At 32.3% G+C, this 21,144-nt stretch overlaps 1 protein-coding gene across 1 annotated transcript in view; it reads right to left on the reverse strand.

Annotated features, from left to right (window-relative positions):
• The window catches only part of Nmdar2 (glutamate ionotropic receptor NMDA type subunit 2), a 423,883-nt gene that overhangs the window by 72,552 nt on the left and 330,187 nt on the right, over positions 1–21,144 (reverse strand). Inside the window, exon 8 of the mRNA XM_085959689.1 lies at positions 15,606–15,764. Within this exon, the coding sequence (XP_085815815.1) occupies positions 15,606–15,764 (159 nt within the window). The remainder of the gene's footprint in view (positions 1–15,605; positions 15,765–21,144) is intronic.

The following is a 21,144-nucleotide window of genomic DNA, read 5'->3' on the forward strand; positions in this document are numbered from 1 at the left end:
AGAAGAAATAATGAAGAAGAAGAAGAAGAAGAAGACGATGGTTGTACTAATTCAGAAACCTTTACGGGTGTTACCACAAAAACTGATGAAGGTTTCATCGCAATCGGATGAATGATATAGGAACCATACGAATAAAAGAATACATATATAATAAAGAAGAAGAAGAAGATGGTTGTACAAATTCAGAAACCTTCGCGGGTGTTGGCACAACCACTGACGATCGGAATTGGATGAATGATATAGGGACCATACGAATAAAAGAAGATATAATGAAGAAGAAGAAGATGGTTGTACTAATTCAGAAACCTTTACGGGTGTTACCACAACAACTTATGAAGATTTCATAGCAATCGGATGAATGATATAGGAACCATACGAATAAAAGAAGATAGAATGAAGAAAAAGAAGAAGATGGTTGTACTAATTCAGAAACCTTTACGGGTGTTACCACAACAACCGATGAAAGTTTCATCGCAATCGAATGAATGGTATAGGAACAATACGAATGAAAGAAGATAGAATGAAGAAGAAGAAAATAATGATTTTTCTAATTTAGAAACCTTCATGGGTGTGCATACAACCACTTACCAAAATTTCATCGCAATCGGATGAATGGTATAGGAACCATACGAATAAAAGAAAATAGAATGAAGAAGAAGAAGAAGATGATGATTTTTCTAATTCAGAAACCTTCATGGGTATGCATACAACCACTTACCAAAATTTCATCGCAATCGGATGAATGGTATAGGAACGCATACGGGACAGACACACAGACAGACAGACATACAGACAGACAGACATTCATTTTTATATATTAGTATAGCCTATACTCTTCGCGAAAGTGCAAGCAATAAGTTGACAAAGTTTTATCGCAATCGGATGAACGGTATGGCAGTGCATTCAAAACGAACAAACAAACAAACAAACCCACAAACAAATATTATTTTTTATATATTAGATATAATTATTATAGGACACAAAAGGCATGTATCATGTAAATTTTCAAGCAAATCTAAAAATATTTGACGTTTATTATATTCTATTTTTCAAACGATTCATATTTTGTTTTATTTATGATTTGCCTTGCCATTAAATGTCCCAAAATCCTGCGATTTTTTTGTATTTCACTGGAGTTTTCACTTAATAATAAACGATAATAACACAGTGTATCATTAAAACAAATACAAGAAAAAACTTCACGGCAATGAAGCACTTTTCCAAGATAAAATCAAAGAGTTGAGTATCTGTCTTGCTAAAGACTTTTACTTTTGGGATTTTAAAAGTTTAGATCTTAGGACAAAGGGCAGGATGTTCTTTGAGAATTGTGCTGCTTTGACAGCCGTAAAAGCTCCGTGTAGAAACATCAAAATAAAAACTCAAAAGAATAATATAATAATATTTCTATGAAGGTTTTGATGATTGAATGGAGTTTATAACAATATTACGAAATATGGATATTTCGAGATACGCAATTTAATTATTTAGACGATAATTGTAATAAATTTGAACCATAATAATTAAAATATTTAGTAACCTATGTCAACTACTATAGTGTATAAACAAGATAGGATGATGTAAGACAAAAATAGATGTAAGACAAAAAAACAAGACAGCCGTGTCCATGTTGATAACAAGTTGCTGGCAACCTAATTAAATTTCGATTAAAATATTTTTTTGTCAAATAAATTTTGAAATTATCGTGAAATTTAATGAATTTGCCAGCAACGTGTTGACAATGTGGATACGGCATTAGATTCATCCCATTAGCAACAACCGCGCTAGACGCAACCAAATATATCAGGAAGTAGACTGCGAAAATCTTAACTTGAAGTGTCCGCCGTCGCATCGCTGCGATATATTATGAAAGGGTGGCTCCCCCTACAAGGTTCAGAATGTGAATATCGAATACAATACCAGATGACAATATTTTCCCAATCTGTCGAGATATTTTATAACGTTTTTCTTAGCTAGTATTCTTATTTTTCCGGCGGTTGTTTGTCCGGTACAAATCTTGCAATCGATTTTTAACTAACTTCCCGACTAGCCAGACATTTGAAACTTTTAGAATATGTCAATGCATTTTTTAATTACTTTTAGCCATCTTTAAGTAGAATTGATTTAATTTTCAGTTAATTCTGTTTTGTATGAAAAGTTATTTCGACACCATTATTGGTTGCTAGAGGTCTGGGGTCCTAGCAACTAAATTATTAATATATACGTGCGTTACTATGGAAATCAATATGACATGTCAAAATGACATTTCAGTATTATTTCTATCAAGTAGTTTTTAGTTAGTTAGTTTTTTTGATCGTTTAAGCTAGTCAAGTCAAATTTATATGATTCAACAGAAAATTTAAAAACGTTGTATTATAAAAAGTTATTTTTATCTTGTAATTCTTTAGTTATATGGTAACACTGAAATGTCAAAGAATATCTACCTGTCATTGCATTGACCGTCATCGACCTTATTTATAAGCCTAGTGAGCTCGTTTTGTTTTTTCTTTATCGACTATAAGACGACTTATAATCCTCCTGCTACGACTTATCAATACTTTTTGATTTATGAACACGTTTAAACACTTTGCACGAACGTGCAGCACACAGAAATAATGAACGTCAAATGATTGCACGGCAAGACGAACGAAGCGGAAATGGTTAGGGAGGATTGTAGTTATACAAATCGCCACGCTTCACGTTTTACTTGCTGCAGTCTAGGAGTCTAGTACTCTAGGTGAATTTTCTTCTACAGGTGTGTAAATTTCATGTAAAAATGTTGATAAAATATTCCCAGGTCAGATAAATAAAATAATAATAAATAAGAAACGTTCACAATGGTATATTGTAAATTTTACAAAAACAGATTAGGTAGGTATAATATATTATATTATTATATTTTCTAAATCAACTCTATGTCCGATCCTAATAAGATCACACCGGCCTCCTTGGAGTGAAGGTATATATTAACAGATTTTTGTTTAACCTATTAGGCCTATAAGCAGACGCGTAAGCCGCTAGGCCATCATGGGGTTACATTTATACACTACACACTATATGAAAATATATATAGAATTTATTCATTCGCGTCTTATAATTGACGAACTTTCAAAAATAATTGAAGACGAGAATAATTATAAGAAAAACCTACAAATGTCAAAACATTATCAAAATGGTTTTAAATTTTCAATTTAAAATCATTCATTGACGAAAATAGTTGTTCGCATATATAATATTATTTGTTTACGTAAAGATGGTCAAAATGGAGGTTTGATATTTTTTCATTGATTTAAACATATCGGATAATGAGTACAATAATTAAAATTCTGCACAATATGCACGTGCAGGGTTAAGAAATTCTGCGAAGCTATTTTATACATAAGGTGGCTATCGACAGTAGCTTATTATATTTATGTAATGAGGAGGTTAATTGTTACAATAAGTTAACCATCTCAATTTTCAAAAAGTGCTATGTTTTAACAGCCCCTTCTTGGCTGTGTTAACTTTTAGAGCGTGATAGACAGTTTAGACAATTAACTTTTTGTTAAAATTAACCGCCTCAATACATACACACGATAAATTTATAATATTTATCACTTTTAACGTAGATACCGCCTTGTATATATAGAATAAACCCACTGGTAAGTCTTAAAATTGTGTTATAGTGTATTCAAATAAGCCAATGAGTATTTCTAGATGAAATTATTATAAAAAATAGTATATTTTATAATACAAATAAAAGTGGCTTCAGCTGCACTGGTGATGTAAAAAATATTCAGATCCATTCAGAGTCATACTATGTAACGTTGGAAGACATCCAAATAAAACTCACATATAAATCTGTATGTACCGAGATCGATATGTGAATGTCTGCTTATAATTATATTTATGTACATATTTTAGTACATGTAGGTATTCAAAATGAGTTTTTCTATTATGCATTGCCATGTATTACTTATCCCGTATCTGAAAAATATTCCCAGATGCGACCCAAACGAGGCGTTTAAAAAGCAATCTAAAAGGTCACGCTTCATAACAGTGAAGTTTCATTAAATTCGAAACTTTCAAAAGAGCCCGCTCTTATTTTGTGCGGGAGTTTGAAACGTCGTTTCCACATCCGGAAAATTGTTCCCTTCCTGTCGATATCTTTGTCGCCCGAGCTAGCACGTGAAATCTTTTTCATATTATAGACGCCATACACGTATTTATAGTACCGGTATTTATTTGGAAAGGGGAACGTTTTATTTATTTTTTGTACTCATTTCGAAAAAAGGTTTCGATTAATCAACTCATTTATTTCGCCGACGCGTAGTCTTCTTTTTGTCCTCAGGCATAACTGTACATTTAAAAAAAGCGAATACACATTTCTATCAATGTTTTTTTCTTTTTGTGTAAGTAGTATTTGACATTTTGTAAAACGAAAAAGAAGTTTTTTGAAAATAATTGTACACAGGCATTGCTGTTTATTAGAAATTTTATAATTTTTATATTTTATAATTGTAACACAATATTATATTATAAAGCTTTAAATATTTTTTTCATTTACTCTATAATCGATGTCACACGAAGAGGTTTTCTGTCAGATTTTTTTCAACATGAAATAGCTACTAGCTTTACCTGTTAGGTCTATACATACTCTGGGTTCAAACACACAATGAAAAATAATATGTAAGTTTACCAGGTTCGAAACAAGGTGGTTGTTAGTAATTTAGAACAATCACAAATACCCAGGCTTTGAGAAAAACACATAAATATTGTGTCCTCACCAGGAATCAAACCCAGAACTCTTGGGTGGAAGGCCAGCGTCTTATGCACTGCACCACGAGAGCCGCCAATATAATTTCGTTGTTGCATGAAAGTTTTGAGAAGAGACTTTATTTATTGGTTGATAAATATGCTGTTGATTTACTTTCTGAGATAATGAGAGGCTAATATTTTTATTACTTCGCTACTGACATGGGCAATGCTGTAAGTACCTATCTCATTTTTGTTTGCGTTTAGCAATACCTCATAAAGTTGTCTACCTTGGGACATGAAGGGAAGAAATTTTTAAAGATACGTCATACTGATATTATTTTATATACTAACAAAGTTCTTATGTAACAGCATTTATTTTATAAAACAAAAACTCCATTAGTACACCGTTCACGGAATGACAATGTGGTATAGATGTTAAAAGAATTTCAGCATATAATATATTATAAGGCTTTATTATGTAGGTAGGCATCTACTGCCCATTGTCAGTAGAACATTAGGCCGATCTACAGTACTATTTGTCTAACGGAATAGCAAAGTATTACTGAGAAATAATCCAGGCACTGGGCCCAAGGACGATAAGAAAGGCGAATGTGGGGGTTTATTCGGAAAATTATTCCAAAGTAAAGGATACCAGCGAAAGCTTTCGGTATATGGATTAAATAGTTTTCAAACTTAGGTACTATTACGATTATTTTAATCCAGATGACCATAACCGTTAGGTATTTATATGTAGAAACGGGATCGGTACTTTAATTGTTTATCGTAATCTGCTTTTTCAGTGGCCCACCGTGGAGCGTCGGTTAATAAGCTCGAATATTGATAAGTATATTATGATATAACGTGAGACGTAATCCTGAGCGATCGCCAGATAATAATATTTATCAGGATGCGGTGTAGAGCAGGCCCAGAAATTATAAATTTTGTAACGGATAATGATGTTTATTCAAATAAAAGTACAATTATAGGTTATAAGTTTACTTTCTAGTTGGAGCATATATACAACATGCGGCGCTTTTAAGAATCCCTGTCGCTAGCCAGTTTTCTTGCATTGTTCCAGGTTATACTAGCATCCCATAGCTTCCGTATACACTCTATAGATACTATTTAGTGACGTTCCAGGACGCCGGAATCCAGTTAAGAACAGGCAAGCCAGGTTGAGGTTTTTTTCTGGCATCCGCGGCACGTGGCCGAGTCAAATCCAATGTCGCCTCTTCACTCTCAGCGTGATAAGAAGCTGCTTGGTGCGTTATCTCATTTTATGTTACTCCTAAAGTCATACCACCACCGCACATCCAGTATTTGTTGCAAACATATTATGTTCTCGAAGCTCAGTATACGATTGCTCTCAGAGCCTTCGTAAGGTGCTAAAAGAAAGAAGAAGCAGAAGGATACAAAATTATTGCCGAGCGGGTATTAACAAGTTAATACTATTGACTTGTTGATTTTATATTAGTATAGAGGTAAATTGCACAACAGCTGTTTCAGTTCCACAATTTCCAATTAAGCCAAATCTAGACCAAGAATACCTGCACATATAAGAGGTTTTAAAAATAAAAATACATGGCCATTTGTATAATTACATATTATTAAATATTATTATATAATTAAATGACTTTCTTTCGTATTTCAACTCACGGTTTTACTCGTATATAATAACTAAATGCCGCTTATTCGACGCAAATCATGGCACATTCATATTATACTGAGCTTCAAAAACAGATGCTTGTGTCACAAGTTGTGACGAATACTGAGTTAAGAATAACGAGGAGATAATAAAGAAGACCGTGCAGCCTTCCGTCATATTGGACACGAAGGAGTGGCGTTGGACCTGGTTCAGCTATGTACCTACTACTGAGAGTATTGAAAGCCTAGTGAACACCCGGCATGACATGTAATATGCTAGAAGACTGGCGTGCGACAGAGGTTTTAAAAGTCGCAATGCGGTGCTGCATACTAAGCTCCAACTAAGATGCTAGGTCTATTATTATCCCCTGCTTAAAAATTCCACGGCCATCAACCCCCCGGACAATAACCTCCTGTATAAAATACAAATTCTTAAAAAATAGATAATGGATACAAAAGTTTGTTTAACAAAATAAAAAAAATAATATTTGAAATATGTACATTAATTGAGAAAAGTTAATTACCTAGTAAAATAATGAAATCATCAACATAAATGTAGGTAACTCAAAGTTTAATATTATTATTTACATGTATACTGAGAAAAAACATTGTATGGAGCAGATACGACATAGGTAACAACAATGAAGAGTTTCATGAACTTTTAATACAAATGCGGCTTGCAGTTGTAGTGGTATTGTTTGCTAGCATTGAAACAGGCATTGTCGCAAGCAATTCAATACACGCGCGAATCGCCTATGGTGCCATTGTAGAATGATTTACCTATACCTAAAGAGTCCACATGCTCAGCGTAGGTCAAAATGGAACTTTTATGGTATTTTCAGAGCATAACCTTGGACATTTCTTAAACGTTGTATTTATATTATTGTAACGCGCGTGTTTGAACATGTACTGTTTTTAAAAAAATATTTTTTTTTTGGTTAGGTAACATGAAAAATAATGAAAAGGCCACTGATCGTGGCCCAATTAAAACTATTCAAGTTTTTACTGTTACATTTACATTCGAATTTGAATCGTCGAACATTATATTAAACAATATAATAAAGGCGGTAAAAGGAACGAGAAGAAATTTTCAAATGTAGCTTTTCTCATTTTGCAAATTCACGTCGGTCGTAAAAAGTTATTGCCCGCCCTGAGTTCCCGAAGAACGTAAAAAATATCACTTGTCGGCTGCTAATTTTCCTCACGGAATAAGGATGATTTTCGTTTCAATAAAAATTATCGGATGTATTCGAAACTTACTAGAAAACTAAAAGTATTTTGGGAAGTTTTTATATGTTTATTTCTTCTTCCTCAGTGGACCTTCTTCCCTAATAACATCACGCGCAACCTCCAACAATCCCTGTCACCCTTGCGTCATCATGATCAGATCATGTCGCCATATCTTATATCTGGCCTGTAAATTTAGAGAACTGTATTTCTTCGTCTTCCAGAATGCCAGAATCCGATTGGCTCGATTTAGAAAGGCCAGGTTAATTACTACTCTCTATTACATGGCTGTGCTGATAGTCACATAGGGTTGTACTGTCAAAAGGATCTATTTTTAAGTCAATAACAAGTCTTTCTTCAATTAATATTTAATGAAGATTAAGACTCAGATTCAAAGTTTTAGGATCAAGCGATCGAGTGAGATTTAGGGTTCTGGGATTACAAACCCTAATTTCCACTCAGGTGGTAATAATTTATTATCGGAAACATTCGATGGGTATGGATGGTTTTAAAGGGTGTTCCTGTACTCAATGTTGCATCATTAATCAATTCCAACTTAACCGCCCTGCTTAACAGTGTTACTAAACACATATAAATACCTTACATTATATTAACTAAATATAACTGACAGTACCTACCTACTTGCCTACAAACTATTTCAAATTAATACTAGGTACATCTTATCAATACTATCAATTAACTTGGAATGTTGAAAGTGGTTTGGAAATATTTGTCTAATGATTACCGTTTTGGCTATTTGCATGATACGTAAGCACAAAACGTAGTTTTTTTTTTAAGTTTTTTTTCTGTCTGTTTGTTTCGTTTAAACTCAAAAATGACTATAGTGAATACCACATACGCGTGAAGTTCGATAGTTTTGACAGAAAATATGACATAGTTAGAGCGACGCTAAGCGGAAAAAACAATGCCGTAGGCTTCATGTAAGAACAGTCTGAAAAAAACAATGGTAATAATAATTTAAACCTCTCTAATTCGTGCGCAGTAAAAGAAATCGAAATGTGCGCAATTGAGTTGAAAAATAGTGCACGTGTAACAGTAAAAATAATAACGAGCAATGGATCTATTCAACATGCAAGGCTATCGACGGTAGTTTATAATATTTATGTATTGAGGTATTATAATTGTTACAATAAATTAGCCGTCTAAACTGTAAAAATTGTCTATCTCTCTAAAAGTTAACACAGCCAAGAAAGGGTATTATCAAATAGAAGTGGTGGAGTAGTGAAGTGGGATACGGGTAAAGGGCTCGTGAATACATCCAATCATCGTCAATAGCACGGGCTTAATCACGAATTCAAAGCGGTCATATAGGTGTATTGATTTAAAAAAAATTAAAATGAAATCCGTCCCTTTCTTCATCATACCATAATATAATATGTCTACTGTTCATTACCACATTTCACGTGGAGAAAGTCATGAGCTATCGCTAGGTGTTTTTAAAATTGTAATTATTACAGTCTTTCATCTGATTTGGACTCTCCAGAGTTCTTCACACATTATAATTATTGACATAATAATACTTGATAATAATCGACCAAGTGGAAATCGAAGGCATAATTCGCTTACCGGTAGGTACTTGCGGTACTTTCAGGGTTCAAGGTTTTCTGTCGAAAGCGTGTGGGTGTGGTACTCTAATGCAGTGATTCCCAACCGAGGTTCTGCGAGCAGTGCGAGAAATCTTATAAACGTATTATAGTCAAAGAACGTTTAACTTTATGACCGATTTTTAAGTATTTTAAATTATATTGACTAGAGATACGTACCGTAGGTAGATAGGTACCTAAATAGATAAATTGTGTATTCAGTATATAATGAATATCTTCATCTATTATATACTATTTTTCTATTAAATTATTAAAGATGTGTAGAATAAAATTACAATCATCCACATCAATACAATATTATTTATATTCAAAACGTTAAAAGAAAATCCGTAGTAATATTATCCGATGCGCGAATTTTTTTTTCAAAAATTATTACCTAAATATCATCTATGTTCTGTGTAGACGTTATTTAGAGGTAGTACGTTATAAAGGGGTGGAAAATTAAGGACATAATTTAAAAATAACCCTTTTTAAGAGTAGATTCCGTGGTGATCACAAAATTTTTACCTGCGGTGCCGACATTCTTTGAATATTTGTGGATATTAATATCTGATTTTTTCATGAATTTGATACTATCCATTGCAGAAATAATAAAATGGAGAGGGTAATGAAATTACATAAAGTTGAATACAATTAGTGAAGAGTAGCAATTTAGGTGTACGTATAGGCGACACCTTGCTTATGTATGTAACTACCTACTTACTAATTTACAATTTTATTAATATTATTATTATATTATTGATAATGACAGATATATTATTCTTAACACTACAATAAGCAATGAGGCTCAATGACAGTAGTGTAGTTAGTAGTATAAGTGAACCAATAATAAACATTCAGGTTTTGAGAAAATCACATACTTAAATATTATATTATTACTTCAACCAGGAGTCGAACCCGGATCCCCAGAATGAAAATCCAGTGCATTATGCTAACAAAATGGGCTGCCATTTAGTGCACTACATTTTTGTAACTATTAATCTTTTTAGATTTCAATAAATGTGATCCAGATAGAGGCTCTCTGAGATTTAACAAACTATTGCTTAGCTTTATAAGCCAGCGAGCTTCAAATTTGAGATAGATTCTTTGGTCGGATTCACCAGATTTTTAGCAACACGTAGGTACAACAATTAGAGAATTAAAAATCATGAAAAAAATTTGTGGTGTTTGGCCAGCTCCTTTTGGGTGAAAGGACCAAACCAAAAATGCCATGCGTAAGGCGCTAATTGCGAAGAGGGATAAAGCAGCATTACGGAGAATGCTTTAATGCTACGACGTGCCCCGATCCTGTAATGGGAGGTTAGCGTAGAAGTAGAAGAACCGATATGACAAAAGCTCTGATGAAATTGCATTATTAATTTAAAATGTAAGCCACAGTGTAATCATTTTGCAGATAAAATCAGAAGAATTTAATATTATGTAATCCAGATTCGGTATTATGATATTTCTATACGGTAAGCTTACACTAAGCCAGGATGTTAATTTATCCAAATATTCATTCAAATTACTCGCCAAAATTCAAAATCGCGGTGGACTCATTTTATTAAGTCCCAAGTACACTTTCAAACCGACTCCTTTCCGGGATTAAAAAAGTTTTCCGGGAGAATTTTTTCCAAAATTGAAATCTTGCTTCGCGAAAAACACTTATTTTGAAGTGTCCGCCGCAAAAGTGTTGAGAATGCCATGGTTTACATTACACGAAGGCTGTATCTCGCTGAAAATGTCTGACTTTAAGAAGCTTGTGAAGTATGTTACTCAGGGGTGAATCTAGGAAAACTTTCACTATTATCCGATATGTTTCTTTTAGTATGCAAGTCCAACTAAACTTTGAAATAGCTAAGCTATGTCCCAAGCTCTTAAAACTATTTTGTACGTAGCTTTTAAAGTTTTTGTTTTTCCATAGGTAACTACTTTATGGGGACATCCTTCTTTCTATATTACTTTGAACTACACTGTTTTAATATAAGCAGTTAGAATGATTGATTCATATATTATACGATATCTAAGAGTTATCGTATGTTACGTTTTGATAAATATATACTGGTTGGGCCGACTATGATCCCAATCTTATCTCATTCCTCCATTCACTGCTGACTAGATAATGATTTTTTAATTACCACCTTTAAAATGCACGTTAATTACATCGATCGGCCGCCTGGTCATTACGCGCCAGGTGCGTCTTCAGCGTCCAAAGTATTAAACCTGCAAAAATATGTCACACCTACCTTCCTTATTATTATTGTCATCCAGACACTTAACAATCACGGGTAATCAGCAGACCGTGATCTAATATCGGACAGTTATTTGTAGATAACGACAAGGTCAACTTGCTACAGTGTGGCCGTCGTTGAAGCAAGAACTCAATACGAGGTCAGTACGAGCTCAGTGAATCAGAATATCTATTCAAGCCGTGTTACCGGCACAGGGTGTCTGATCATTCATACAAACGTCATCATCATTCATATCAACCCGAATGTAACAGTGAGAGTGACACTCCATTACTATTTACCTACTAGTGCGTGAGTGCATGACCCAGAACCAGCTCTAGCACGCGCCAACCCTCTCAACATCAAAGTTCAGTGCCTGGCATCCTGTTTAAAACCCCCCCTCCCAGATTAGGAATCCACAAGCATGCTTCAAAATTACAGTCCTCAAAAGTGCAATCAGATACTTACAGAGGATACGTAATATATATGTTTTGTTGTCAAAACAAAACAACGTAGCGGAAATGATTGCCAGTCTCTCGGTTATATTAACATCTCGGTATATCGCCAGTCAGTTCATTAATTAGGATGGTAACGCGCGTGTTTGAACATGTACCGTTTAATTTTTTTTTTCGGTTAGGTACATGTTCAAACACGCGCGTTAAAATCATTTTACTCCCTACTTCAATTTTAATTTGTCAATTTATGGCTACGACCGTATATTGTAGCTTAACCACTGAGGAATGCCAAAAGAAATGGCGTATTTCGAAAAAACACTACCTTATTCTTAGGTCAATAATTATTATAAAACAATCATTATTCGTAGGATGTTTATTACACTTGAATGGTCAAAAACATAGCTTATAATGAGTATCTTTAGAATTATCTTCAAATGTGTTAATCTTGCCCATTTTTTGAATAATAAATTGCCTAATTCTTGTCAAATTTGGGATCACAGAGATTATCAATATAATTTTGTATCGTAAATATTTCACTATAATAATGTCAATATAAATTATACTGATGGTTTTATAAATGCGTTTAAAAATTAATAAATGTAAAAAACCTTAACACCACTGCACAGTTATGTACTGAAATAAGACTATATTCTAAATTATTAGAGCGAGAGGTTTAAAAGAATATTATTTTATGTAATAAAAATACTTTATGCAGTCATCAAATGTTTAAGATAAATATAACGGATAATAAGGCTTCAAAATTATGTAAATTGATTATCTACAACGTTTAAGGTATGTCCAGGATCATACTCTGAAAATAGAAAAAAGCTACATTTTGACCCACGCTGAGCACGTCCGCCCTTAAGTTAACTGAGAACTGGATAAAAATGTTTAGAGATGGCGCATACGTATTGATTAATTAAGACACTTTGAAACATATTTTTTCATCAATTGTATTTACTTATTTAAATATATCACAAATTACATAGTTATATAGGTATTTATAGTAATACTACAGAATTGCTATACTTAGCAGTATTCAAACCGAGTATAATATGTTTTATATTTAAACTGTTATATTTCCCCGCTATAAGCGTACTTATGATCAACATTGTATTTTGTGCCCAGAAATATATTATTATAATAATATATTGGATCAACCGCCTCTGTTATTTGCTATTTTACATACAAAATACACGAAATCAGGACGTGTTGAGAAAGTGGATAGAGAAATTTAATATTTTACAGTGACATCTTTTGAAATTTTGAGCAAAACGCGTGGAAATGTGAATATTGCTTTTATTATTATTTTCGCATTCAAAAAAGTTTTACTGTGAAAATACACGTAGTGTACCTATTTTTTAAAATACAAGTTTCAGCTTATACCCCAGGCTTTATTATTTAGAAATATATTATAGTGCATCCCATATAAATGAAACGATATGCTAGGTATAATATTGTTGTATTTAATAAGGCAATTTTTCTGGCAGATAAAAAATATCTAAATTAATGTAAAGGCTTAACAAGAGTTTGTAATACAGGTATTTTAAAACCAATATCCCAGTATTGCTCGATACCGAAATACCGGTTTTAAAAATCAGACAATACCGATATATTCGGTATTGAAAGTGGAAACAAAATATATTAATTAACATAAAAAGTTTAACAGGACTGTAATTTTTTTGTCGGGTTACGCGATGTCTGGTTTACTTCCGTTGGTGTTCGACTTCTTTGGTGACCAGAAATTACACGTGCTGATTTGCGAAATACATTTCCATTAAAAGTAGGTAGGTACCTACTTTAGAAATTTTAAATTTGTCCAAATATTTCGTTCAGTCGCTCGCAGGTTGTAGAAGTTATAAAGTATTATTTTTAAATATATATCTGAAACCGTGGTTAAATACTGCTTGTTAGTATAATCGTGAAGAAAGTGTCAATAGTTAAACTACTAGAGATTTGTAAACATCAGCATCTCTACCATATTATCTTACCTTTACTTATTTTAAAAGTTATTATCTAAATATGAATAGTATATAAAATCGTATGTACACACCTATTTAGATATTTTTGATATAAAATATTAATATTTTTTTAAGATTTTTAAATTATATATTTTTAATGGTAGATATTTCTGTTTCTACTAGTATTAATACCGATATTTAAAAGGAAATACCTAAACACCAGTATTCGTACTTTCATTCGGTATTGCAATCCCTAGGTTCAACCTTGCCTAGACACCTATCGCTTAAAGTATTTTACGCATTAACCAATACAAAGGTATCTAAAACATTTAAAAAATAATACTTTGTATTTAAAGTCAAAAAGATAAATCTAAATTTAAAAAAAAAACACTTATAAACGTTCGTTAAAAGGTAATAACCTATTATTAGTATACGGTGTTTATGGCTATATTTATCATTAAAATGTAGTTTATTAAATTTTCTCGAAGGTAATGAAGAATATCTTGGAAAATCCATAGTTTTAATATAGTTTATACTCAATTAAAAAAATCTATTTCTTAAAAAAATAAGTTTTTTAAATATTGTTTTTTTTTCATTTATATATTCTGTTTGTAAACGGTAAAATGTAAAGAGAATATATTCAATATTAACATCTTAGAAGGAAATGGCGAAAGGTGAACCCTGTTGCCCACTATTATAATAGTCACGTCGCGGCGCGAATCTGTCAATTTCGATTGTAGTGCTAATTATTATCTTGTACTACTAATGTATTATCGTAAACTGTTTGTAGAGAACGATGATTATAGAAAAAAATGGTAAAACGTTAAATATTAATAAAAAATGTAATCGACAATCTTATTACATAATATTGTATTGCATTAAAAGTTAAGTATTAACTAGCACTACCATCGAAACTCGCAAATCAGTGCCGCAGCCTGAATATTGTCGGCCATGATTTGACCTGATTATCGATCAATAAATATTATAATATGTATGGCGTGGATCCTCATTGAATCCTGTTTAGCATGCCCTGCAAGTAGTGTTGTAACTGACATTTCCATACATGAAATATTATTACGCTTCACTATTGGTTAATAATTCATGTCATGCAACATCCTATTATAGCCTCCGTAGCTAAGCAGACAAACAAACAAAATGATACTAATTTTATGAAAATCGTGGAAATATTATTTCATAATACAACACTTGAACAAGTGAGTCTACATACACACTTGAGACTCTTGAGAGAGAGATCTATGAATATATTATGTGTAGTATATTCTGGTTCGGCGGAGGATAGGTATTGCAGATGAAAGACGGTAGTAGTTGTTCGTGATGATGGAGGAGGCGAGAATTTATTTACTGTTTCAAATAACTACAAGGGTACAATCGATGCAATATAAAAAATATAACGGCAATTCGGTGCAATGTGTCTTTAACGGAAACCTGTAATCAAGTGAGATGTCCAATCGATTCTAACCCGCTATCTATTGATAGGCGCACTATGAAACAATATGTTGACATTATTAAAAAATCATATTAATTCGTAATTTTATTAAATTACAGATCCTCTATCTCATAACATTACGAAATCATATTATATATAGTTACTGACTGATTGTACGTGAAAAATGAATATTGTTTAATAAAATAATAATATTATAACTTGAGATATGGGTTTCGGGAATTCGATGACAGCCATGTATACGACAATGAAGGAAAATTTTATTATTAATTAAGATATGAACTTACCAACATCCATGATGCTGTATCGAAAGGTTCCAAGAAAGCTGTGGGCGATATTATACCAGTTCTTTTCGCCACGACGATGGCAATTCCTGTCTCCATAAAAGGTACGCTGAAGTCCACTACTGCTTCTCGCTCCGAATTAATCATCAGCGATGTCATTACCTGAAAATAAAGATATCGTTATTGTATTATAATATTATTACCGGAGATAGCACGCTACAAAAAGAGCTCGCTATTCAAATGAGAATGGCTGAGTAACATTCAACTTGATCCGGAATAGCTGAGGGCTAATAAATAAAATGCCACCTTGTTACCAGATGAAGGTATCCCATGGGATACCACCGCAAAATGGCTGACCGAACCGTCAACTTTCCCAGAAACCACAGCCTGCCGCAGCCTACTTCCACCCTTTATAAACAGCACAGCCTACTTAAACCAGCCTATAAAATCACTACAGCCTTCAACACAAAATTCAATAACCATGATAACCTACTTCCACCAGGAAATGAGGGGCTTATAAATACCTGCGAGAGGGGCCAAGTCATATTTTTTTTAATTTCTCTGTCTTTACAAATATTGATTACGAATCTCCGTTGTTAGTAAATACCATGTCTCTATTTTTCATTTATCTTAATTAAATTAATATGAGTTTGAGCTTTTAATAAACATATTTAGAAATAACTCTCTAAATTACGGTGTTTTCTTTCATACTAGAACATATTTAGAACACACTTGGCGCCTCAAATATTAATATATTTTTAACAGAAAAAAATATATCAAATATTTGCCCCGAATTCGTGGTTTTTGAAACAGAGTCTCCGACAAAAACATTTCCATAATATTATATAAAAAAATAGTTATAAATTACCGACTTTTATTGATTAATTGAATATATAAACAGAGTGCGATTGGACAACTGCTGGTCAAATATCATCATAAAGTGTGTACTCAATGAGCACTAAACGACCAACTGGGTAGAAGAATTAAGGACTGAGAAGAATGGAAGGGGGTAGTATGATGATGATGATGATTATTATTATAGTTTAATCTGTATCAGTTGTATATGAAACATAAAGGTTGAAGATGTCACAAGGTGAAATCTGAATCGCTAAAATCATTTCCTAATATTGTCGTCAAGTAGAATGTTCCAGTTGAAAATAAAATAATGTACATAATCTGTGACAAATTATCTGGGGTGATAACATTAAAAAAATGTACAGAAATTAGTGTTTTTGTGTCAAATGAATAAAATAATCATGTCAAAGACCCGGTAATCTAAAATTAATTCGCCGCAATATGGAGGTATCCCATAACGAAGGTCCAATTACAAACGGGTTAAACGAACCGAGAGTGAAATTTGTCCAAAATATTTTCGTCTCGGCCATATTATTTTTCGCGCAAAAAAGCCACAGTTCTACACTATGGCATATATAATAGGCACTTTTTAACAGGGCTTCTCGAAATTTACCATATAACGACCCTCTAAATCTGAAAAACAAATTCAAGGCTGCCCAATTTTACCACGTTTTTATTAGCTCGTATTATTGTTTGTCCGGTATAGATTTTTTCTTGTGTGTCCAGTAAATTTTTTCTCTTGTTTGACAAGATTTGTATTGGACGATTGAAGATTTTTAACTATCTTCCTGAGTAGCTAGATATTATTTGAAACTTTTAGAATATATCAGAACACGACGACAATGCATTCTTTTAATACGTTTGTCCATCTTTAAGCGGAATTGATTTCATTTTCAGTTAATTCTGTTTTGAATGTTTCGGAAAAAAATCGTAAAAAGTAAAACACTATTATCGGTTGCTAAGGGGGTCCTAGCAACTAAATTAATAATATATACGTATATCACTATGGAAATCAATATAACATTTCAGTATTCTACATTTATTCAGTATTTCATATCAAGTACAAAAAAAGTATTTATTAATACATAGAATTGTCAAGTTTATATGATTCAACAGAAAATTTAAAAAAGTTGTATATAAAAAGTTTTTTTATCTCGATATTAGGTATATACATTTAGCGAATGAATAATTCACAAGATTTAGGAATGTTACCTTTCTTACATTCTTTACACACACATATATATAATATATTGCAAGCGCATCAGAAACACACATATTAGAAAAAACCTTGACGCAAGACTAGCGAAATTTGTAAAGCCTTCAGTTAAATTACTTATTTTCATTATAATTAGGTAGAGCGCAAGTGGAAAAATTGTTCGTTGTTCGAGACTTCTCCAGCGCCATATTATGTTTCGTAGCTCATTGATTTATTTCTAAAACGAACCGGTAAATTACTACAACATATTAAATTGAAGAGTGTAACAATCATGAGTCGTATAGTATCAAAAGAAGATCTGTGTGTTATTCATCATTTCGAGAAAATGACGAAAAACGTTTTGTTGGGTTTTTTAGTGTTATAATAGCATGAACTATGTTTCTACATTTAGAAATTAGAAATTCAATTCAGATTCAACAGTTCTACTTTTGTTTCCAATGTATTGAACAGTTCTAATTCTGATACCAAGCCCTATTTTCCATCACAATTTTATACTACACAGATATGATTTTGATTCGAATATTATATTGCTAGTTTTACCTACATTATGGTCATGAATAATTTAGCATACTCAGTTCAATTTAGATAAATTTGCGACAGTTCTACTTTTGATACTATACGACTCATATAGAGATAAACGTACTGATATGACTTCTATTAGGAATTAGTTATCAATTCGTTTACGATTTAAAAATGAAATTATTGGCAAGGTAAGTCATCGATTTAAGTTATTATTATATATCTAGCAAATACTGCATTGATCGTAGTCCACCTCATTTGAACCATAGCTAACAACTAGTTAGTAATTACATGTACAGACGTCAACCATTCTCTCGAATACCTGACACTGCGACATAAATGACGAAAGTTAATTGCACTGATCTCAACATAGCAAATCTCTGGGTTTCAATTTTCGTTATACTTTGATTTTAAAATAGTTTCACCACAAAATTTTATGATAGTTACATTATAAATATAAAAAATGCAATTGTATAATTCTTATTAATATAAAGTGGCGATCTTCTAACTTTATGTATGTGCAAACTGACAGTGGTCAAAGTATGATGCTTGTGCATATATTATGTGAGTCACAAAAGCGAAATATTATCTCATTAAGATGTGGTATTTTGGGTAAATTAAGTCGAAGCAAAGATATTATATTATACGGTTTGAAGAAATGGAAATATTACAAGACAATGTGAAATCTTTTGGCTGAAAAAGAGATAAAAAAGGGATAAAAGGGTGGACTTACAGTATTAATCATTAGCTTTTATCAAAGTACTATAGAGTCGAGGGTTCTTTGCGTTTTCTCCCTTCAAACTTATCTTTTTAAAGGCTCAATTAATTAGACGACCCATCTGACTTGAACAGAATAAACAAAAAGATCATTAATGTAAGTCGACATGATTATTTCTTCAATTTTGTAAAGTTTTAGAGATACAATGGGATTATTGTTTCGTAATATTACATTGATATTTTTTGACCATTACAATATGATAACAATTTAAGTAACATATCGTCGTTGCGCCTGCAAAATCCGACAAACATTTTTTTGCGAAAATTGGTATTTTACGCTATGTGATACAGCGGATAGGCCTGTAAAACCCGTTTTCTAATATCAAAGCTAGTTTAGAAAAATTCAAAACAAGCTATGTATTTTCATTTAAAAAATGGCTTCAAAATACTCTATGAAGAGTCCGTTCACATATCGCATTTTAAACTAAAGGAAAAAAACTTACTATTGCGCCTGTTAATGACACATACCGGAGTTTGCGTGCCGAGTCTTGCTTCAGAACGCGCGTTTTATGGTCAGTCTTGTGATTTGCAGCCAGGGAACTCATATCTTTTCTGCGCTTGCAGCACTAGTGCATTATAGTTGATTATTTACGTTCGCCGAAAAATAATATTTAAGCTATAAAAACAGTGTGAATTTACACAGAACCGAAAAAAATTGACAAGTCTAAGTTTGAACAATTACAATCCCTAAAGTTATATATGCATCGAGATTATCATTTCTTTTACGATAATCTCAAATACTAATTTTGTTAATTACTTAGGTACCTACCTACTTACCTTTTTTTATTTTTTTAAAATATAACAATAGCTATAAGAATAAATAAGAATAAAGTTTAGTTTACTAGTAGGTAGGCATTATGACTGTTTATTAATAGGCATTATTAAGAGGTTGATTTGTTTTGATAAAATGTTAAGATGATTATTATTGTATTATTATGTATCTTGTGTTGCTTAAGAATATTACTTGGTTTGTAATACTAGTTACCATTTTTTTCTTATTTCGATAAATAAAACGTCATTTGTCAAATTTGTTTAATTATTTATCCATCCTACTCTGAACACATATTTTTATTCCCCTTCACTTGATAATTACTTATTTATATGTCAAATTTTGGTTGGGAAGATAAAGGTTTGTTCAAAACAGACTATTGGCTTTGTTAAAGATGTTTTACGCATAAAGTCAAACATCATTAAATTATGGAATTATCATTGTAAAAACCCGGTGTAAAATGCGCTGTCTAAAATACACGTACTTACAATCCGCTAAGTGCTGCCCCAACCACAAAGCGGATTAAAAGACCCAAATAAAATCAGCTATGTGTCTTTCAGCCACAAAAAAAAATATTACGACCAAAGTGCTAAATATTGTATTATAAAATATCATTTATACTGAATCCGAAGTAAGGATCTAATTTTCGGTTTACTTACTTTGAAAAAAACGTGAGTCATTGTTGAATAAATCAGTTTTTTCCTTCTCCTGAACAGTTGTGTTTTTTTACATAGCGGATTTTGCAAGCGCGGCGACGATATACACAAAAAAAGATCAGTAGTCAGGAGTACAGGAGGCACAAATATTGAAAAATGAATACAATTCATACATATTTGTTAGAAACGATTCTACTGTAATCAGTTGTTCTAGACAGAATGAACTGCAAGACATGGCGTGCTACTGCAGAGTGATAGGTTCTTAGATATTTTAAAATTATATTAGAAATATTTTTATAATTATTTAGTTACTGGTTTTTATTAAAATAGATTTAATAATATTTAAATAAAATAAGTATTTAAACAAATCTTCTATTAGTTTGAGATAATTTAGCAACAATAAGATAGAGAAAGAGTAGAATAAGCGCTAGGGGAAGCTTTTGCCTACCTGTCAATCAACTGCAACTAATGATGATGATTATGTTAACATTATCTCAATTTTTATAAAATAATCGAATTTAAAAAAACTTTACCCATGCCATACACGTACCTACAAAATATGCAAAAAAGCTCCGCAATCACTGGCCTTTGCAATACTCCTGAGCTTTTAATGTATCAGCGAGTAGCTTTCGGAATGCTGACATGGGTCGACTTAATGTCAACCCCGCTGTACATAAAAGCTCATACTATTTAATAAAAGCTCCATCGATGTGGTTTTTAATATTATTAATCCCAGAACGGATAGGTACG

The sequence above is a fragment of the Rhyacophila brunnea genome, unplaced genomic scaffold (assembly GCF_057557595.1).
Source record: "Rhyacophila brunnea isolate RB1 unplaced genomic scaffold, BYU_Rbru_1.0 scaffold_9, whole genome shotgun sequence".
Taxonomy (NCBI): Eukaryota; Metazoa; Arthropoda; class Insecta; order Trichoptera; family Rhyacophilidae; genus Rhyacophila; species Rhyacophila brunnea.